This window comes from Pithys albifrons, chromosome 19 (genome assembly GCF_047495875.1).
Source record: "Pithys albifrons albifrons isolate INPA30051 chromosome 19, PitAlb_v1, whole genome shotgun sequence".
In the NCBI taxonomy this organism is placed as follows: Eukaryota; Metazoa; Chordata; class Aves; order Passeriformes; family Thamnophilidae; genus Pithys; species Pithys albifrons.
Window position 1 is genome coordinate 4,302,862 of NC_092476.1, and position 22,720 is coordinate 4,325,581.

Consider the following 22,720-nt stretch of genomic DNA (forward strand, 5'->3'; position numbering starts at 1 on the left):
TGCTCTCTCCTGGCTTTCCATGCTTTTTATGACTTGCGTGCTGAAAATGGAAGGTCTTTGGTTAAATGTCTTCCCTTTTGCCATAGAAAAATTTTCCCATTTTTGAGGGGAAAACTTTGCATTGGGCATCACTGATGACCAGGAGTGAGACAAAGTCCTCCAGTAAATTGCTGTACATCCTTACAGAAATGCAGGGAAAGTACTGCAATGCCTTCTGTTCATGCAGAAGGAAAGCCTTTCAGTCCTGTAATGCTACTTAAACATTGTTGCTTTCTTCCCAAAGTGAGCCACTGATACTTAAAAGTGAGAAGATCTTACACTCTGCTCTCTAAAAGGTGGGTTTGTGTCTGGTGAAGTCCACCATGTCATGTGGATCTCTGTGCTTTTACAGAATGACTGTCCCTTCCCTGGAGGCTTTCTGCTGCAGGGCTCCTCCGTGGCCAGTGATGTCTTGAGCTGGCTGGAGTCTCTGCTGTTCCATCCAGCAGTGCTTGGCTGCTCTCACATGTCCCTCTGCAGCCACATGGGGCCCACAAGGTGGACCAGCAGTTCCCAGGTCTTGCTGTGGTGCAAGGCCATTCCATAGCTGGGGCAGACAATCAGTTTTCTTCTCACAGACAAAAATGCTTGCAGCCTCTTTTGAACAGATTGAGCATTTCTCTTTTATTACTTAGTTCATTGGCATTATGGATGCTTTCGTGTAGAATTACTGGCATTAACTCTCTCCTTTAGCCTGTGAAAGAAGCTTCAGGATATTGTAGATGTGAGTCAGGCATGTTTCTTCAGACACTGTTGAATGCCTGCCTCAGTCCTGCCTGCCTGCCAGTCCCAAAACAGGAAAACAGTGTGGATATGGTTCTGGGTAACTTGCACGTATAAGCAGTTCCCCTCAAAATTATTCTTACCTTAAATTTCTAAGTAATTTCCCAATTATTAAATGGGGAAATAGTAACTCACACTTGAAGGAATTTTCAGTGATTCCCTGTGACCACCAAGGTTATGCAGTGGATGAAATTTTGTGGGATGCAGCATGTTGGTGTGTCAAGGTATGATCAGAGGTACTCATTTAAATGGATTTCATTAATTTATGTAGCACTTCTTTACTGGTAAGGAAATACCAGTGGTAGGACCCCATGCAGTGTAAATCCTGCTTTCTTTAGGTGACCTATCTAGGACTAAAGGAAAAACAGCTGGAAAGAACCTTGGCAGTTTTAATTAGCACAACCACTTTTAGTGGTAATGTAGAAACACATCTTGCCATTACAAGATTTGTGTTAGAGTAGTTGGGGGTGATTGGTAATTATCTGTCCAGCTCTTGTCCAGCACAGTGGTCTGTGCTGTCAAGATCTGCAGTGGGGGGTCTATAAGAGGAGATTATGGGCTGTGGCTGGTGCACCATTGTCTGTGAGCTGCTGTGGCTGAAAGGCTTCAGTGGGTGAGGGAGATAACGGAGTTGGGTCTTTGCCCCAGGCCATGTGGGTAAGGTCTGTACCACCTCCTGGGACTCTGCAGCAACAGTTCCAGCATTACTTCTGAACTCAATTGAAATTTCAGCATTGTTCCATCCTCTGGATGACAGCTCCCAAAACTACTACTGAACAAGGTGTTAGTCCTGATACATGGAATGCAATATAAACTTTCAGAAAAAATGAGAAAATTTTAATCATAGCAACAATGCTTCTGACAAAGACCTGTCATGCATTGCTAGAAAGTGCTTGTCAAGCACTGATTTTTTTAAAGAGTAAAGTCTCAGCGAACTTAATTTGACTGAGGTTCTTAAGCCCTCTTCTTTGTTACTCTTTCTGTGCAGCAGATGGCAGTGGGGCAGCAGTGTGCTCTACAGGACAGTGACCTTAGTATTTATTACCCACATCATTTGCTTGTGAGGGCTGAGGCTGCAGCAAGTCATTGTTTCACTTTTCTGGTAGTTCATCAGCTGTGAATTTGCAGTGGGGTGAAAGGGAAAGGATTACTGTCTGCTTTGCAAATGAACTTTGTACTTCAACTGATGTTGTTTTGGATTCTGCGTTCCCACTGATCTCTGAATTCCATTCAGTGTTTCATAGGATTGCTGTGTAGCTTTGGACTGTCACGTAGACAACTTGATTAGACTAAATTAATTTGAAGGGGTACAGAAACTGGCTAATAGGGTATGTCAAGTTCTAAGAGAATTGTATGAGATTCAGTAATTATAAGTTCAGTAAATTTATAATGCAAGACAGTTTCTTGACAGCAAAGAAATAATTCAATCAATAAGCTTCAGCAGACTTATTAAAAGCTACAGACTGAAGGGCAGCAGCATTAGCAAGAGGGATGACCTAATTCAAGCAAGAACTCAAATGGCAAGGCCTAAAAATCTTAGATGGTAGATAGGGATGGTTAATCTTGTCCCTGCCCCTGCAGATATCACTGTTTCAGTTCTCTGAACCTTCTGCAGCTCTGGCTTTGACTGTTGTACTCCCTGTAGCTGTAGTTTATGTAACTGTGAAGCCTCTGCACATAAAGATTGTACCCCATAAATATGTGCTGAGATTCGGCATTTTCAGTCTTTGTTTTGATGCACTTCTTATTTTAAAAAAATTTTTTTGCCAAGTAAAAGCAATCAGCTTTCTTTTTGTCAGGTGAACTGCTTTTTCTTGTGTGCCTCTGAAAATAGATTTAGATGTGTGAATCCAATTTCCCTCAAACCTGAAGACTGCACATCATTTTCAGCATCATTCTACATGCAGAGCACTCTTTTCCTCCCCCTACTCCATTAAAATTAAATAGTGTATATATTCTGAGGGGCCTGTGAAACAGGAACAAAAGCCTTGCAGAGTTGGCAGACTACAATTTTTTGATTAAAGAGGATAATTAGTGTATTGCCTTGCCCGAAAGTCATCCCTTGTTAGTGCAGGTGTGCTCAGTGTGAATGGTTGCAGGCTCAGCTTTGGTCATTTTGTAATTGGGCCTCTGAGTTCACAAGTACTGGTTAGTGAGCCAGGGGCTGTCTGGACAGTTTTTCCTTGGCAACTGCAAGGTTGGCATCTGTCACAATCGCTGTTTAAAGTTCAGGGGAAAAAGTTATTTTCCATTGGCCTGATGATTTGTAGCTGATGGGCACAGGGAGGTCTGTGTTGCAGTGCTGAGCTGAGCAGTTCTCCAGCCCTGTGGAGTTTTCCAGCCTCCAGCTGTGGCATGGTACAAAAGTAAGATAAGCTCTGGCTGCAACTCTCCACTGTGCCTGTTACAAAGTGCCTTGGAAGCAGCAGGGTTGGGACAAATTTACCTTAAATAGGAATTCTGTATAGAAATGTATCCAATCAGTATTCTCAAGTGTAAGGCCCTTCCTGACTTCGGGAGCCTAAAACCAGCTTGACTGTTCCTTTTCACTGGTAAGTGATTCTGTGATGGGACTGTAATTGCAGGAGGTGTGTTCTAAATTCTGTGTAGATAAGACGACAGACCCTCTCCCACAGCCGTTTTCCTGTGCTGAACCACCTGTTTAAATACTCTGTCACAGGGAGGAGAATGACAGCTTTCTGATGGTTTTGGGAAAACTGCACATGGGAAGGGGTTAGTTAAGCCATTTGAAATACCAGCATAATGAACATTTAGCTTTCTTACTAGAAGAGAGGGGAACAGATCAGGGAACTCGGAATACTTGACAGCTTTACATGTAGGTCTGTGTGAGGGAAGAGACAAACTATTTCCCCCGGAGGTAGGAGAGGTGGTTTCAAGTTCCCATCTTTAAAAAAACCATGTGTAGACCTACACTTGGTTTGACACACTTCTCTTGGAATTTATCAGGTGGGAAGAAGAAAAAATGATTATATGAGATTTGGAGCAGGAAAAGGTTCATGGACTTGGTTCCAACTTACCACATAATTTTAGACAACCTGAGCTGTTAAGATATTTTCCCTTCTCTCAATCTTTGACTCATAGAAGACTGTTACATTTTATCATACTGCACGAAACTAATAATTCTTAATGTGGTTATAGCAACATCTTACAGTTTTACATTCACATTTTTCAAGTACTGCTGCTTTCCTTTCTGCATTGAAAGCGTGGCCTGCTGAGACACAGACAGATGAGACACCATTTGTAAGTCTTGCTATTTTTAGCATGCCAGAAGGCTGTTCTCTTACACAATAAATTTATTCCCCAATATTAAAAACAGGACATGAAGGGTTAATGAACAAACAAGGGACAGAGTGTGATGGCAGCTTATATAGGTTGCTAACACCCGAAAATGCAGAATTTTCAGTCTTTAAAACACAGTATGAGACATTTAATTGCATCCTTTTTATTTCAAATGTAGGATAATTCCCTGAGTAAGCAATTTTTTACTTAAATAAAACTCTTCCAGAACTTAATCACATGGAACAAGTTCACATAGCTGATGGTTCTTTGGCCCAGGGAAGCAGCAGCCTGGCAAGAGCTCTTGGACTGTTCATTTCCAAAGCTTCACACTGCACTGTCACCAGCCTCCATCAGCACCAGAGCTGCCCCCACCTCAGCCTCTCCTCTCCGACTCATCTCTGCACTTGGAATTCCTCTTTGACTGTGCTGCCATGAAAGGGATTTTTCATACTTGGTCTTAAAAAGTAATCCATGACCTGAAGAAGCAAGGAAGGGACAAAAAAACCAAACTGACAACCTGAAATGAGATGACTGCACTGGTAAACAGAACACATTCCTTATAAAGAATGAGTCTTCATACCCTGGAAACTGCATCCCAAGGCTTTGAAAGTAGCAGAAATAACAAACATACACAGAAGGAAGAGCAGGCTTTTAAAATTGTGCTATAAACTTTTAGATAGCTATGGATGTAGATTTTAACATGCACCCCCATCCCCTAACCCAAAAACAGACGTGGGAGATGAAATGTTTGCTTGGTGCCTTGTAAGGCTGGGTACATGTACCTGGACAATCTGCTGTCTCCTTGAATGCTCTTTTTTTACAGCATCCTCGGCACATGTTAAACACACACTTGTTGCCCTGGGTTGGGATAGGGATGTAAAGAAGCTTGTATCAGTGAAAAGAAAATTATTACTGTTTACTGTAATAAGAAAAAATACAGCTCTGCACATTCAGATCTTTGGGAAAAAACCATGAACTCAGCTTAAAGATGACACAGTTGATGTCATATTGGCTATCAACTGTTCGTATATAAAGAACAAACAAACAAACAAAACCTCCACATGCAACTTATGCAACCCCAGGACCCTGCTGGGCAACCTGAGTTACTCACCACAAGCAGGCAAGTGCCATAAGCCCTCTGTAAAAAGCAAGAGCACATTTGGTGCACATAAGCTTGCTGTAGTTCTCTGCAATACTCTGAAACATGGTACCATCTGTAGCTCTGCCTAAAATACATGTTATCAAGCAATTACTTCCCTACTTGCAGCTTGAAATTGATCTGTGTATTTATTAAAATATAATGTATGACCCTTAAGGCACAGCAGAAACTGAGTCTTGACTAAATGATGAGGTGACTATACTGGCCTGGGTGTCTGGGGTGCTCTGCTCCCTCTGCTCCAGTTAAAAATTCCCTCAGGTTTAGGGAGGCCTTGGTTGAGTCTTTTCCCTTTCTCCCTGGCCCCACATTTCATGACATAGCTCAGAAACACAGGATCTAGAGGGTTAAAACCCCAAACTTGCAGGCCCACTCACAAGATTTCAAGGGCTGCCTGCAACATTCCAGTGATGCAAGAGCAAATCAAAAATGAGCCTAAGCCCAGGTGCAGCCAATCCTGGCTGACACACCAAGTGATGTCACCTAAATTAGCTATGAGACAGGATGACTTTCAAAGCAGGCCAGACGAGTGCTCAACGTTTTCCCAGGAACAAACACAGCAAGAAAAGCATTTCCTTCAGCAGCTGTAGCTCCAAATTCAACCCCATCAGGCTGCTATTGGCTCGGTGAGATAACAGTGTTTCAACAGGGAGCAACATCACATCCTTGTGTTCCAGGCACTCTCCTACAGCAGGGGTGCAATGCTAACTTTTTAAACTAGAACAGAAAATTACTTACATTTTACAAGCTGCTTTGCAAGTATATTAGCAGCAATAAAGACACTCTGCTAACTCAGCTCAGCAACACCTCCCTGTCAAGGAAACAGCCATGCTCCCCAAGGAAAAATAAAAGCAAAATGAAGTCTGCAAATAACAAGTACTTGAAGTTTCAATACACGACCTAGAAAACACCTGCCTTGTTTCACATTGCTAACCCATCACCCCTTGTCCTACTTGCAACAGAGTCTGCCAAAAAAGTCCATCACCATCTTTCTTGCAGTCCCCTTTAGGCACCAGAAGGGGCTCTGAGGTCTCCCCAGAGACTTCTCTTCTCCAGGCTCAACACTCCCAGCCTCTCCCAGCCTGTCTCCATGGCAGAGGGGCTCCATCCCCCTGATAATCTTTGTGGCCTCCTCTGGACCTGATCTAACAGCTCCATGTCTCTCCTGCACTGAGGGCCCCAGAGCTGGATGCAGCATTCCAGGCAGGGGTCTCACAAGAGCAGTGCAAAGGGGCAGAATTACCCCACCCCTTGACCTGCTGCCAATGCTGCTTTTGATGCAGTCCAGGACACAGATGGTTTCTGGGTTGCAAATGCACATTACTGAGTCATGCCCAGCCTCTCACACACCAGCAGCCCCCAGTCCTTCTTGGCAGAGCTGCTCTTGATCTCTTCATCCCCCAGCCAGGATTGATACTGAGGGCTGCCTTGACCCAGGTGCAGCACCAGCACTTGGCTTTGTTAAATCTCAGAGGTTCTCATGGGCCACTGCTCAAGCTTGTTCAGGTCACTTTGGATGACCCTGTCCCTTGGGTGTGTCACTGCACCCTCAGCCTGGTGCCTCTGCAAACCATTGGTGAAGACATTAAACAGTGCTGGTTCCAGTACAGACCCCTGAGGGACACCACGTGTCACTGATCTCCATCCAGACACTCTGCCATTGACCACTACATGGTCATTTAATTTCCTTTTACGGGACATTCGTACTGACTTACCTTGGGGTTTCCACACTGATCACACTTTGCGTATTTGGCTGGAAAGATGAGAGAGAGCTGATTTCAGCAATGGTATTTTTATGTGGAAAAAGTAAGTTAAAAAAAAAGAAATCAGGATCAGACAAAGCTTGATGTTTTTCTAGCCAGACTCTTTTTGAAATAAAAATACTGTACCTCTAATAACAGTGCTAAGGTAAAGATGTTTTGAATTTTTAAGTGCCTCTAAGCTAAATCCAAACATAGAAGATTTTAATCCTCAAGTCAAGCTTAAAGAAGGAGGACATCTGCTTGAAATGCATACAGAAGTTCAATTCCAAATCCTAGTTACAGCTACAAGTCAGTTTGCAAAGCACTTTGGTCTTAAAAAGATGCTTATAGTGAATTTGCTGCTTTGATCCTTGTTTTCTTTTTTAATGAACATAATTGGAATCACATTGCCTGCTACTGCAATTTCCCAACAACTCCCCCTCTTTTTGAAGATTCTACAACTACACAAGCAAGGAAAATAAGTAGTGGCAATTTATGTCAAAGGTGGTATCAGCAACTCCCCATGCACTTATGCCAATAAATGGAACTTACGTTTTAAAGATGGATCAAAGCTTTTATTTGGATTTCTTAACTTTTTTTTTTGTTTATTCTTTGACAGAAGCTCAGAGTTTCCATCCTCCTCCTCTTCCAGAGTACGCTTCCCTCGCACACCTTTTTCAGTTCCACTGGCTCCATTCTCCTTGCACCTCTCCTTTGGCCTGAAACAGTGCATTTCATCCTAAGCTGGCTGCAGGGAAGTAGCCACTATTGTGCTTTACTGAAATCTGGCTAAGCTGCAAACCTTTCTGTGATGGCTACAAAAAAGTTTAATTGCCTTTAGAAGTGAAATAGAAAAACCTAATGTTTCTGGTTAGCATTGGCAGTTAATAACAGACACACTGTCAGATGTATCAGTTGGAATGTTAATTAAATTTGGCCAGTTAAATTAGGCACTTGTTAGCCTGTTATTCCCAGGTTTCACTTAAGCATTTATTGAAGCATTTACTTAAGAGTTAATCTTCACACACTTGTTCTCTTCTTCAGCCCATTTTTCAGCAGAAAGGGAACACACTATCTGAAAAGTGCCCATATATTACAAGCATCCTTTATAGAATTCAATTTACTTCCCATCTTTGCTACCATGGCAGTTACCAGCAACATTTGTGCTGCATATAACAATAAAGCAGTGTCAGGTAGCATATTTGCTGCAAATCAGGTTCTCTTTTTGAGCTGCAGTGGAATTCCTGGTTTTTACTCTCCAAAGAGAGAGAAATCTGAGGAGGATGTAAAGGAGAAAATGTAAACAACGAGCAACATCCCCAGGAACAAAACAATAACCATGAAAAAAACAAACCATGAGAAAAACAAACCAGAATAAAAGTAATCCAAAGCCTTCACCTTTTTCAATGAATGTAAGCTCCCAGAACAGAATCAGAGGCTGATACTGATGGTGTGGGTGGGAAAGGTCTGTGAGTACCTCTGAATATCAGAAGAGATAACTCACCCTGGCCTGATGTATGGCTGACAGATCCAGTGGAAAAAAGGTAACCCTTCTTTTGGCTTTTCTCCTTCTTTCTGATTAGCTATTTCTTCCTGCAGCATAGAGTTACAGTCAGTTTTGCTGGAGTTCTCAGGAAATACGTTAAATAACACTTCAAACTCCAGGAAACCACAAATTAGAATTCAAGCTAACAATTAATGACAGTTACACATGGACAAAAAAACCCTCTACTAAGACAGATGAATTGAAGCACATTTGTAACTCTTAAATCAGCTTTATCCCATGTAATGTTGTTCAGACTTAAGGTGATGCTACAGTAGTAAATTACCAATATCAAGGCTGGTAAAGCCACAAAATTCCAGAGAAGTGACTAATGGGTGTCAACTGCATGACACATGTGGCACATTCCCACCAAGTGCAGACAGTTTTGGGAGATTAAGGCCCATCTTGGTACCTGGCATCGCAGTTTCAGCTCCCTGTTGACATCTACAATGCCCTCGAGAGTCTTCACTTTTGCCAACTCTTCACGCAGTTGCTGGTAAACTTGAAGCCTGAGGCAAATCCCAAACATCAAGACATATTTAGACTGAGATCAACTAAAAATACCTCTATAAAAGCTTTTTATAGATTTTTCCTGATGCACTTGCCTTTGGTAGAAGCTTACGTTCTTCCCTGTAAGTCCAGAGGAAAAAGATCACATACCTCTTTTCCAGAAAAATACTTGGCACACAGCCAAGGTCCTTCCAGATAAGCTCACATGAACACACAGTGCATCAGCTGCTGCTCTGTAACTGCCCATGGCCGTGCTTACTCCACAACAAATGCAAGAGCACTTTGCCTCACAGGGAATAAGGAGTGAGTTAACTCATGCTTGCCATGAAGGGCATGTGTGCATATGGGGAATTACCACATGGCACACCACAGCTTGTCTTGGGGCAACTTGTTCATTTCCCATGCCCTGCTTCCCAGATGTGAAGGGTAAAGGCCTCAGCCCACATCCTCTCTAGCCAGATCCAGGAAAGAAAACCTTGCAGAACACTCATTCTGGCCAAACAAATCCTTATCCAGAAAACCTAGACCCTTGAAAAGCAGGATGACCCCTGAAAACATTGAGTTCTCTTGAGATACTCACGTGTGATGCCAGAGCTTGAAGAGATGAGCCCTAACATAAGACAATGGACAAGGGTACTTCTGCACTATCTCCAGATACTCCTCAGCCATCTCCCACACCAAGGGGTTTCGGCCTTCAAACAAAGCTGGGTTATGAAGATTACCTTCTAGGGAATGAAAAGAAACTCTCAAACTTCCATTTCAGGATTGAAACAAAAAAGAAAATCTGGAGATTGTTCAGCTCTGTCTGTTGTGATTCTACCAGACAGTCACAGAGACATCACCCATGTAGTCACATGAGGAACAGGGCCCACGAAACTCTAGTCTCACCTAAGGACACTGCATTTCACTGTACGATTCTTAATTGAGCCAAACAGCTCATATCTAATTAAAGTACAGTTTCTAGAAAGACACCTAACCTTGACACAAACACAGTAAAAAAATTAACAAATAGAGAAATCACTGCTTTGGTTGTTCAGTGGTTAAATACTTAAACAACAGGTCTTACCTTATGTCTCTATTGACATTTGTGTGGCCTAAGTTTACAGATACAGCTTCTCACTATGCTTTTCTCTACTGTCTTCATAAGCCTTTTGTTAACCAGTATTTCCTAAAACCAAGATTCTACAACCCCCCCAGAAAACATCCTTCATTGCTTTAATTGTGTGAGGGATTGGAAGCTCTTTCTGATGCCTATTCTAGTTCTTCCCATAGGAAGTTATGTCAATTCTTTCTTGTCCCAACCCGACATGAAACATCTGCAGAAATATCAATCTGCAGATGCACTTAGTTAATGGAGAACCCTTCAAAAACCCTTCAATCAATTAACAAATGTTATGAAAATATTCCAGGACAACAGGAGTCCCATATGCCTTTGCCAAGCAATTAGATTTGAGCTGTCCAGTACTCCAAGTCCAGCAAAACAATTCTTACAAATCTTAAGTGATTCCTGGTTCTGGTAAGAGATGGCCAGTACAAGAGGAGAGAGAATGAGCCACTCAGCTGTCAGTCAAAGCTGTTCATCAAGTCCATTGACATGAGCTTTTAATAAATGTATATGGGGCTGCTAAGAGACTAAGAAACAGTTTGTATTCTCATCTGTTGTGAGTAAGAGTTAACTTGCTTTACCTGCACTCATGACGCCATGTACTCCTGTCTTACGGATACATTCTTCCACATCACTGAGACACTGGATGTTTCCATTTGCAAATACAGGAATGTTTACAGCTTTTCTATAGCAGTGAATAAAACAGATGCATAAAATTGAGAATTTGAGTCAACCCACAAATTCTCCCCGTCACACAAATTTGTTTGCTCTTCAATGCCACTGCACACTCTGCTTAAAACCCAGTGTCTTAGCAGGACTCCAGTAAGATGGGCACTGCTCACCAACCTGACAGCTTGAATGTGCTCCCACGATGCCACACCAGCAAGAGGTCCTTTCTGTTCCTTAGTGCGACCATGCACAGTCAGCAGCTGGAATACAAAATTACATTTACTTTTCACATGTATGAAACACTGGAACAAATACACTGACAAAAATTTCCTTTCACCCCATACACTTCATGGATGGACTGAATTCCCACTGCTATTTCAACAGTGCAGCGAGTTTAGCATTACAGAAATATATCAGCAGCTTACCTACCATGGCATGGCCTTGGGCTCCTCTCAGCCTATTCCATGGCATCACAAGATTGTATTATGGGAGAACCTACAGATTTCCTTTTGCACAGGATTCCATTTGTGATTTGGTTTGGAATTTGTGATATATTAATCTAGCTTTCTCCTCAGCAGAAGATCCAAATACTATCACTACTGGCTCTAACTACATACCATCTCTTCTGGTTTAACTGGAGTTAGATCTAGAAGGTTGCCTACTTTTTCACTAGTGGTGGTCATCTTTGATACCCTTTTTTTGTACAGTCCTGTGGATTTCATGCATTCACATTGGCTCCTGCAGCTCTGTGTGAAGACTGAGATGCCCAAGCACAGTGAAGGACGCAGTGATTATAAGAGAGTCTGAAATCATCCTGTCTCCCATAACATGCTATTTATTAACCTGCTGCCTGGGACTGCAAACACACACAAGCTCTGTGCATCCTGTTTGCTCTGTCTGCAAAACAACGCAGCCTGTTCATCTCCAGAGCACACTAAGAACTGGTCATCAGATACTTCACACAAAGACGAGTCCAATGCAAGAGCAGAGGGAGCAGCTGCCTCCTTACCTGGCAGCCAGCTTTCTCCAGCATCTGTGCATACTTCACTGTCTTGTCAATGTCTGGGAAAACGCGGATTTTGCACGTGATGGGAACAGAGAGCTTCTCGTTCGCCAGTAAAACTGAGAAAGATTGAAAAGACAGGTAAGTGGGCTGCACAATGCTATGAAAAATGCCTGCTCTCAAGATCTGACACTGGGTGTGGTATGGGAAAAGCCTGAGAAGTTAATGCTATGCAGTTCTCATAGCTTAAAAAATCAGCAGTGTCCTCTGCAATCCTTATTGCACAGGTTAATCAAGTAGCAGTAAAACATGAAGCACAAAATCTGCATTCTAACAAGGTGGCATAAAATAGACACCATTTAATAGCCCTAGCATTTCCACTGCATCAAACATTCACTGTCAAGGACCATCCACTCAAAACTTTAATTACTAATACAAGTTTATTATTATCACAGGCTATTTTACTCCTCCAATGTCAACACTTGCTTGTCTACCTCTTCCTACAAAAGGTGCTTTGCTTCTTTGTAAATTAGCACTCAAATAATCATGACAAGTCCATGGCAAGCAGAGCTCATCAACTGAGGCAGGCTGTGGACCCAAGTAAGTAATGTAGATGATGGAGTCAAGGTGAAATCTGGAACAACATGTTAAACTCCCATAGTCCTTACACAGTGCATGGAATCACAAAAATACAAAGAAAAGAGCTAACAAAGAGAGCCAATAGGAGAACACTGAGTAACAGTATCTCTGAAATCCTCTTCTCTTCTAGAGCTTGGATGTACAACGTAGGAAGTCACCTGCTGCCTTCTGACCCAAATCCTACAAGCTCAAATGGTCAGTACTTCCTGTCACCCTTTCAAAGGAGCAAGCAAGCACAGTGTATGCAGGTGCAGGCAGAAAAGAACTCCAACATTTCAGACGCAGCTGGGGGAAGAAGGAGGAAGAGGAAATTTTGCCCACCTTTTATACCACAGCCCAAGACAACTCTCTAAATACTTACTCATTCTCTGAAGAAGATCCCACTCCTCTTGCAGAAATGCTCCATAGTGACCTATGATAAAATAGCATATGACAGACTTGTGCAGGGGAGTAAGACCCTGAAGAACAAAGCTTACATAAACACTCACATACAAAGATCCAGACACTCATATGCCTCACTGGCAGAATCAGAGTTGCTCTGTCCTGCCCCAGCTGAAGTTGGATCATTCTATTCCCCCCTGCCACCCGAGATTTACGGGGTAAACAAGGAATCCCCACACCCTGCTTTCACAGGGACTGCCTAGGGCAGGTGTGTTGAGACTGGCAGCTCAAAGTCCAGCTTTCAGGGGTTTATACCAGATGTTTAAAAAGTCCAATTAGGATAAAAGCTGGTAAGACTGAAATATCTCTGTGCCCTGTACAGCACTGATCATTTCCTACTAGTCTTTGAAAGACATTTTAGAAGAGCAATGGGAATTTACTGAACAAATCTTTCCTCAACATCCCAACATTTTCAAACACAGGTTTTGGTTTTCAAACATGCAGTGTCTGTAAGGGATTCAGCAGGTGTTGTCCTCTTCTACGGTACTGTGAATAAATTCAGTGCAAGAATCAAGGGAATAGGAGATGCCACGTGGCTGCATGATGTAATTTTAAATGTAGTCTTTCAAAATAAGGCTGTTTAAGCAACTGAAATCAGAAAATCAAGCCTTTACTAAAACCACTTTTTTCTGAAGGATATTCTAGACACCAGAGCTGTCACTTAAGAGCAATGGGAACTAATTGTTAGTATATTTAATTTTTGCTTTAGGTACTACAAAGTGTTACCTGTTATAGTGTGTGTAACGAAGTCTGACCCCAGCAGTACTGCAGTCCCTCCCCAAGGCTGTCCCTCTTCATGTTTTACTGCCAATGTACCTGTTTGGAGCCTCCTGGGCAGCCCCGTGGTGTAATGGAGAGCCCTCTGGACTCTGAATACCAAGGTCCTGAGTTCGAGTCTCAGTGGGCCCGTCCCCTGGCAGTTCAAGCCTCCCTGCCATCCCATCCTGTCAGATCTCGGATGCTCAGCAGGGTCAGCCCCGGTTGGTACCAGGGGCTGTGACAGTCCCGAGGACTTCCCTGTCACTGTCCAAGCTCGCTCAGCTGTGTCAGATGGACCTCAGGACTGAAACGGTGGGGCCAGTTCTGCACTCACTGAGCCTCACCTAAACATCCACTGTGCAGGCTGGAAGGGCTCACCCACGTGGGCAGAGCCCTGCCCAAATCTGCGTTCCTGAAGCCTGGCCATACACACACCCCCACACACACCTGTTTGGAACATGCTGTTTCTCTGTTCATCCAGGGTTCAGGTTTGCACATACCTCTCTTCGCAATCATTTGGGGGCAGCCCAAATTTAAGTCTATGGCATCGCAGTAATCCTGAGCCAACAGGGCTGCTTGAACAAACACTTCAGGATCATTGGCACAGAACTGTGAAAACCAAAGAAAAGTGGAATAATCAGGCAATAGCTTCCTTCAAGTACTGAGAACATATTATGGCATAGCTACGAAGCAATCACCTGCTACAGAAGGGAGGCATAATATGCACAGTTAGTAACAGCAAACACCACTTCTCAAAATGATCAAGGGAAGTCATGAGATATAATCTTTCTGGATTTCAGTAATGCATTTGACACTGTTTCTCACAGGATCCATCTGGACAAACTGTCCAGACCACAGCTGGATAAACACATTGTGTGATGGCTGAATAACTGGCTCACAGGTCAGGTGCAAAGGGCTATAGTGAATGGGGTGACACCAGACTGGTGACCTGTCACTTTGAGGGTTTGGCAGGGCTCCATCCTTGGCCCAGAGACCTTCAACATCCTCCTAAATTACTTGTAACTTTGCCAATGATACTAAACTGGGACGAGCTGTCAACTCTCTCAAGGCAGAGAGGCCCTGCAGGGGGACCTTGATAAATCAGAGGGCTGGGCAACCACCAGCCATGCAAAGTTTAACAAAGTGCCAGATTCTGTACCTGGATGGGGTGACCCTGCATGTATGGCCAGGCTGGGGAATGAGATGTTGGAGAGCAGCACTGCAGAAAAGGCCCTGGGGGGCCTGATCAGGGGCAAGCTGGACATGAGTCAGCAGTGCCCTGGCAGTCAGGGGAGTCAACTGTGTCCTGGGGGCAGTCTGGCTGCCACAGTATAAAGATCTAAATCTATTAGAGAGAGTCCAAAGGAGGCTATGAAGGGTCTGTAGGGGCCATCGAAGGAGTGGCAGAGGTCACCTGGCCTGTTCAGCCTGGAGGAGACTCCATAGCAGTCCACAGCTTCCTCACACGGGGCAGCAGAGGGACAGCTCTGATCTCTGCTCTGGAGATCAGTGACATTCCCGAGGGAATGGCTGGAGCTGTGTCAGGGCAGGCTTAAGTTGGATATCAAGAAAAGGCTCTTCCCCCAGAGGGTGGTGGGCACTGACCAGGCTCCCCAGGGCAGTGGGCACGGCCCCAAGGCTGCCAGAGCTCCAGGAGCGTTTGGACAGTGCTCTGGGGGACAGGGTGGGATTCTTGGGGTGTCCTGTCCAGGCCCATTTCAACTCAGGATATTCTATGATAAAACCCCAGCAAACAAAACCTGTGACACCAGCTAAAGATCCTCAACCCTCAAATGACAAAAAACCAAAGATGAGCAGTCAAGAGCCAAAGAGTATTTGATGACTATTTTACATGTGGTACTGAAGAATAAGCTGGAACAACTGTTAAAATCCCATGTAGAATAAGCAGCTGTAGCATTTTAACACATCAAGGTGGAAGGAAAAGAGTTACCTGTAGTGTCTCTGAGTCTTGAGACAACTCAAACTTTGTAGGTATCAATAAGCACAACTTGGTCTAAAATGAATTCCCATTAGCATGGAATGTGAAACAGACACATGGGCTATTAGTCAAATACTCAGTCTTAAATGTAACTAACACTGCATTTAAAGCACAGTGCAAAAATCAAGTTATTAAGAAAAAACAGATTACAGACTATTCTCATTTATGCTTTTAAACAGATTTTCTAAAATTCACTATTAACAAAAATCAGTGCCATCACATCTCTAAATAAACTTGAAACAAAATTTGAAGTCAAACACTTCTGAGCAGAAAGTGTTACTTTAGCCCTACAGCACTACATAAATTATGGGTGACATCAACTAAACAAAAAAAAATAATTTGCTTTCTCTGAGATGACTGAAACAACAGAAAGCTCCCAATCAAGCCACGTAGTGAGGATGTTTACACAGTAAACGAAGCCTACAGAGCAGGCTGAGCTCAGATGTGCCTCTGCCTAAACTAATCCCAGGAGTCCGTGACCAAATCTGTAAGGATTGCTGCACTAGGTCAATCCAAAAATTAATCTAAGTCCTGTACTTTATATCCACCAGTGGTCAGTGGGAAGAAAGTTAACACAGTAAGTGACCCTCTTGGGGGCGTCTCCCCCAGAACACAAAGATTACTGAGATCTGTCACTTAGAGCTTCCTAAGACCACTTGAGTTTGTTATTTTTCTGTCGCAAAAGAAACTACTTCCCACACAAGAATAACATACAAGACCCTGAGATGAGCTCAGCTGGTCAGACATGGTGTGAATAACACCAAGGTTGTGGGTTTGATCCCTCTATGGGCCATTCACTGAAGTTCTCTCCCTGCTCAGAATAGTCTGTGATTTTGTGAGAGCAGGACTGAGACAGATCAAAGGGACGACTCGTCCTGCTCTGCCAAAGGCCAACAACAGACATCGAGGCAACAGCAGAAGCTGAAAAGTGACTTTGGAAGCAGAAGGTGTGTCTGCTGCACCTAACGACCTTCAAGTGTTTTCCTCCATTTACTTCCTAAATTCATGTAATATTTCAGCATCCAGTAATTAATTCTGCAGTTTATCACCACACTTGTTTCCCTTTTGTAATCTTCAAGCCAGTAATACTTCCACTGACTTCTCTCATCTCTCCCCTCAGTCAAGTGAGACACTTCTCTTCCAGGGTGAAGAGTCCTCATCCATTTAACTGCTCCTCGTGTGGAAATCAGCCATTCCCCTGCTCATGCCAACTGTCTTTCCCTGCACGATTCTGCAGCTCCACAAGCCACTCTCTCTCTTTGGGAGGGGGTGAAGTACCTGAACATTACACAGTACTCAAGAAGCAGAAGCAAAACATGCTTTAAGTCTTCCTTATCCTCCTTGCATCCTTCCTCTAGAGCTCAGCACTGAGCTTGGGGTTTCAGAGAACTACTCAAACAGCTCCTCCCTGAGTGGCATCAGATCTGGGGCACACCTTGACTCTGCAACACCAGTTGTAATCTGTCTCTAACGATGAGAGGCAGGAGACTAAAACCCCGTGAGAAGTCCAGTGCTCCAGGCCACCGTGATTAAGACACCAAATCCTCTCCTAGACATGAGATAAACAGAAAAATACACATACCTTGGTGAGCTAGGTACTGTCCGGGGTATTTAGGTGAAGAAAATGAGATTTGTCATCCCACACAACCACGTTAAAATCTGAATGAACCTGACTAGCTTCAACTCACGCACATTTGAAAAACGCCTGGATTTGTTAACACAGGTGGGGTGGCTGTTGCGGCCGCGTTTGGCAGCGCTGAGCGCGTTCGTTCGCAGCGTTCCCGGGGCAGCCGCTCCGGCCGCGTTTCACAGAATATTCACAGGCTATTCTGAGTTTGGCAGCGCTGAGCGCGTTCGTTCGCAGCGTTCCCCCGAGCACGGCGGGCCCGGGGCAGCCTCGGGGGCCGCCGCGCTCACCTGCACGATGAGCGGCCGGTCCTCGGGACAGGCCTCGCCGTAGAGGTTCTCGCGGCGGTAGTTGGCGTCCCTGAGGAAGACCTGGGCGTGCAGCATCGGCGTGTAGCAGAGCTGGGCGCCGTGGCGGCGGCTCAGCAGCCTCCAGGCCAGCTCGCTCTGGTCCACCATGGGCGCCACCACGTAATGGGCGCCCCGCAGCGTCTCCCTCCAGAAGGCCTCCCCGCGCAGCTTCGGCATCTCCCGCCCGTGCCGCGCTGCGGCCGCCGCAGCCCCGGGGCTCGGTCTGAGGGCCGCGACCGCTGGGCCCGGCCCGGGCACCGGTGCCGCCGGACGGTGCCACCGCCATCCCGCTCCGGCCGGCGCAGCCGTGCAGCGCGCGCCGGCCCCTCCGGAAACCGCGGCGCCGGCAGGAGGGGCCGCGCGTGGAGAGGTCCGGCCGTTTCAGGGCCGGCAGCACCGCCCGGGGGCGGCTCGAGGGGCGGCTGCCGAGGGGAGGGCCGGCGGTACCGCCCGGGGGCCGCTGCCGAGGGCCGGCCCTGTCCCGCGGCCCCGCAGGGCCCCGGCCCCCCACTCGGCTCGCAGCGCCGCTCGGGCCGCAGCACCCGCCGCCCCCGGCCCCGAGGCCGCCCCCGCGGCTTCTCTGGGCGTTTCGGCCCCTGCCCCGGCGGGGAGCGAGGGGAGCTGAGGAAGGGCCGGCACTGAGCAGTGCAGGAGCTCGGACTAAGCGATGGGCTTGGCCCGTCCTTGGTGTCGGAGCGATCAGGTCAGGGAGGTGGAAATGATCGAACCGGCTGAACCAAATACAAGAGCAAACATGACAAAACTGCTCATTCTGCATCATTTTATAAAGCTACTGACTATCACCGGGATTACCACAGTGGCGGGTTTCCGCTTTTCTCAGCCCCTGCCTTCCAGAACACCAACAATACTGCATCTCTACTCCAGTCACAACATCAATATAACTTGAGTCACAGGGCTTGCTTTCTTCAAAAGGAGAAACTCAGAGTCATGTACGGTAACAAAGCTTCAGAGCCTAAGCAGGTTACATGGACACTCCTGTGGCTCCATTAGGGTCTGTCCATTCACAGCCTTCACAGTTCAAGGTCCCTGTCAAAGCCTGCATTTCCCCCCTCCCTTACTTTCCAGTACTCATGCCTGGGATGAACTTGCTGCAAGAACTAGTTAAGTGTCAAGCTTCTAATTATTTTCTGCCATCTTTTGTTACCTCTCAGCTGTGTGAGCAACCCGTTCTGCTGTTCCAAATACACAGCCTCTCCAACCTTCCTTCAACACTCCCATTGCCTCCTCTGCAGCTGCTCCAGGGATATTTTTTCTTTCTTTTGACCCCAATATCCTAGCATGATGTCTGCTCTTCAGCTCTGGTAACTAAGTGCAGGAGAAACTTTATCACTGTTGTACCTTGGATCTTTTGGGCTTTCCTTAACCTCCATTACAGCACCACAAACCTTCTCTACTTCTGCTGTCAAGAGGTATTTAAATTCTCACCAGTTCTATTGAACTGTGGCCTTTCCTGTATTCTTTTTTAAACTAATCTCTTCAGCAAGAGAGGTGGGTTTTTGCCTTCATGAAGGTGGTAGAAAAGGAAAATAACAGCTTTAATAGTGATGACAGCATATGCTGTGTGCCATACATTCTTACTCCTCCTCTTGCAGATTTAAAGCATATGGCCCATCATTTCAGAATGGTACTGTGACTGTGAGCCTAAATAAGTGTATGGGTCAGAGGATTGTTCTTCAGTCTTGAGATTAAGATGAGCATGGTCTTAGCTTGGGAGAAGGCAGCTGAAAAGGAGGATGGAACATATCTCAGCTGACACGAGTCCCCACTTCACTTTCACAGAGAAATGTAGGTAGGAAGGACTTCTGCCCTTGTCTTCTCAAAACAAGCAACTGCAGTATTGGATTTTGCATCTGATTGTGTTGTTCTACAACTGCCTATATGATGGATGATGGAGAAACAACAGGCAGTACCAGCACTAATAAGGGTTTTATTTTTGTCACACTGCATAAAGCAGCCTGTTATATAATGGGCTACAGGACAGCAGCTCCCTATATTTAAGTTCTGCTTAGATGAAACTGCACATTTGTTTATATAAAGAACTTTCCCAGCTCCTGCTGTGATAGGATTAGTCCCTGCTCCCTCCACACAACTCATTCAGAGACATTAAATACTTTAGCAGAGAACTATTGCACCTGTTTCCTTGAAGTTTTATCACTCCTTTCTTCTTCGTTTTAGGTGTTCAATATAACCAAGACAAATAGGATTCTTTCAGCTCCTTTTTTCAGGCTCACAACAACTGCCAATAGTTAAACCAAACCAATCAATCAGTCAGTTTTATGCAGTACCCCAGGCCAGTGCACGCAGGGACAGGGTGCAGGAGAGCTGAGGAAGCCCCATGGAATGCCCACAGTTCACAGCCCCTCCAGCACTGGTTTCTTTGCAGCTGTAAGGCACCTCCTCTTCACACATTACTCACTTTCCTCCTTCTGTTACTAACACCTAGTCATCAATCACACCTGGAACTGCACAGCCTTGCCTGTCTAACCCTCTCGGTGACCCTGAGGTAGATGCTGTTGCCTGTTTTTACAGACAGGGAAACTGAAGCAGAAGCATTTATGGCTTGTCCCATACCACAACAGACAGAATTAGATTCTGAGAGTTTCCACTTCAGTACTGTGGTTGTACAGCAATTGTATTTAAGGTACCAAAATCATGGCAACAAGAAGCCATGCTCCAGTATACCAGATCTTTATTATTTAATTTTTCTAGACTCCAAATCAGATATGCCAGCAGCAGCTTTTGCTTGATACTAAGAAATGAGAGATTCCAGGGGAAACATAAAAGTAAGAAATGGTGATTGAAAATAAGACAAAAAGCCAATCAGTGATCAATTTCTGTTTAATACTAGCAAAGCCAAAGACACTCTTTAGATCAAAAAGTATCAATTAAAAGAAAAAAAAAAGATAAAAAAGAACAAGACATTTCAAAATGGTTTAGGCTGACATTATGTTGTTTTATTTCAGATTTCACAAAAGAAATACTTCATAAAACTAAAACCAGTTAACCCAGCCACTATCAACAGAGGGTGGTATAAGCAAAAGACACTAGGTCAGAACCTGCAGTGAGGAGCCACCTGTTCCTGTCACTGGAATGCTCCTGTACTACCAGGATACTTCACTGGGGGATGAAGATGAGCAAACTGGGGTTTTATAGCAGTTCTGAGAGGCACAATAGCTCCTCCTAGTTGGTGCTTTGTTGCTACCCAGGTCTCCTCTGTATCATAAGTGTAGCAAGGATTTACTGATTTCGCAAAGGACAGATCCAGCATACCAAAGGCAAGACATTTTTCAATTGAATTTTAAGTTTCCTTTAAAAAGGTACTGTGTTTTAAAATCATACCATCAAGCTGATTACTTGGCTAACTTATGTGGGATCTCCAATCTCATTACTGAAAGGAAAATGAATACACAAGGCCTAAGCAAGCCCTGTGCTAAGTAAGATATACAGGGGCTTTTCAGATCCTTGTATGTTTGCCTGAGCTTTTGTTATGGGAGAGCAGGGGTGGGGAGGATCAGTTCAGTTGTTAAGGAATTCCATTCCCTGCCCCTCATTCCAAATGTTTGGTTGTGTGGTGAGACTGGAGGTGGGAGGGAATAAGGTAAATCAATAACCTTAATGATTTACTAAGGTTCTGATACAGCAGGGCACAGAACCTTGCACAAATAAAAATAAAGTACCAGCCTAAGGACAGCTCTGCCTGCTTTTATCTTACCCAAATAAAGGCTGTCCAATACAGGGGCAGCTGTCAAACCACCCACCCTACTCCCACCACCCACCCGCTCTCTCCTTAGAAGAGTGGATGATGGCAAGATCTTTCCTTCTACCTCTTTCTTTCTGAACAGGGCAGGACAGTGGGAGAAAACAGAACAAACCAAACAAGACTATTCCAAAGATGCACTTCAGTTTAACAAGTGGGCATCCTGCTCTCGTAGGATAAATCTTCCCTTCCAAAAAGAGATGTTTCTTTTCTCCTACAACCCATGATAAATTAAAACCAAGTAAGAAGTCTCTGGTTTGACACAATAAATACTTAGAATATAGCAAATTAAAAAATATAATTACAAAACCCTCAATGGAATTCTCTTTCTGACCTAAACTGCAGACAGATTCTTCACAGATAAAAAGCATCTCCAAAATCAGCTGCAGCTCCACTTCCTCTCTCTGCTCACTAGGCTTGGTCAACAAGTGCTATCACATACCCTTTGGAATACTGTTAAGACAAAAATAATACAGAGCACAACAAATCTACTCCTAAATTTGTTTTTCATATTGCCAAGGGCGTGGGAAGCAACCATCAGTGGGGAGCCCTCAGAGCAGTGCACAGTGACAGAGTCACAGCACTACAGTAACATGGACAGGGTTACGACAGGGGAAAAACAGAACAGGAAAGGAAGAGATGGAACCCATAAAAGTTGGGAAAAGATAAGCAAGAAAGAGAGAGAAAAAGACCAATAGAGTACAGCTGGACTTCCCAGTTCTGGCAGCAGAGCAGATGAGATGTTGAACAGGAAGAGTTCCTTGGGGTCTGTCATAACTAGGAATGTTGTTGGCATTTTCTTCATCACTGCCAGTGAGTAAGCAGAAGTTAACCCTCTCTGACACTGACACGTGGCTCTGCCAGTGAGCTGTGGATGATCCCAGTAATCGATTCAACACCTTCTCCCTCCAGCAAGGTGCGGTGATCCCCTTCAACAAAATGGACAGATATTTTCCCATCACATACCTGCAGAGATACAAAAAAGAGAAACTTTTCATTTACAATTTACAACCAGCTGGTCATCTAGCTCATTTGGGTTTGTCAGTCTTCTAAGTTGCTCATAGTTTACCCCACTGTCTTTATTAAATTCAATTAAAAACAGCAGCAGTTTTACCCTGACATTTTCATAGATTGGCTGCAGGGCACTGTTTGGAATCAGTGTTTTAAAGCACAATAGTCTGGACAGCCTGGCAGGCATTCCACTCAAATATAAGCTGGGCAAGAAGTTAACCAACCTGGTACCAAAAGAATAATTTACCTACAATATCAAAGAATGA

At 44.6% G+C, this 22,720-nt stretch overlaps 2 protein-coding genes across 2 annotated transcripts in view; both read right to left on the reverse strand.

Annotated features, from left to right (window-relative positions):
- Positions 1-4,265: 4,265 nt before the first annotated feature.
- On the reverse strand, positions 4,266-17,954 carry DUS1L (dihydrouridine synthase 1 like). The gene is made up of 13 exons (XM_071573565.1): positions 17,606-17,954; positions 14,190-14,298; positions 12,851-12,901; positions 11,857-11,969; positions 11,025-11,107; positions 10,760-10,863; positions 9,654-9,798; positions 8,976-9,072; positions 8,525-8,613; positions 7,573-7,739; positions 6,994-7,031; positions 4,905-4,980; positions 4,266-4,598 (listed from the first exon to the last, which is right to left on the reverse strand). The coding sequence occupies exons 1-13, from the start codon at positions 17,840-17,842 to the stop codon at positions 4,447-4,449; spliced, it is 1,461 nt and encodes a 486-aa protein (XP_071429666.1). The 5' UTR covers positions 17,843-17,954; the 3' UTR covers positions 4,266-4,446.
- Positions 17,955-20,506: 2,552 nt separating this feature from the next.
- The window catches only part of FASN (fatty acid synthase), a 43,145-nt gene continuing 40,931 nt past the window's right edge, over positions 20,507-22,720 (reverse strand). The window contains exon 43 of the mRNA XM_071573365.1: positions 20,507-22,409. Within this exon, the coding sequence (XP_071429466.1) occupies positions 22,272-22,409 (138 nt within the window). The 3' untranslated portion in view covers positions 20,507-22,271. The remainder of the gene's footprint in view (positions 22,410-22,720) is intronic.

Excerpts from the sequence above, each read along its gene's own strand:
- DUS1L (XM_071573565.1), bottom strand. The coding sequence starts at position 17,842 with ATGCCGAAGCTGCGCGGGGAGGCCTTCTGGAGGGAGACGCTGCGGGGC. Across the intron at positions 14,299-17,605 it reads ACCGGCCGCTCATCGTGCAG|TTCTGTGCCAATGATCCTGA; the intron begins GTGAGCGCGGCG and ends TGGTTTTCACAG. Across the intron at positions 11,970-12,850 it reads GGATCTTCTTCAGAGAATGA|TTTTACTGGCGAACGAGAAG; the intron begins GTAAGTATTTAG and ends AATCTTTCTCAG.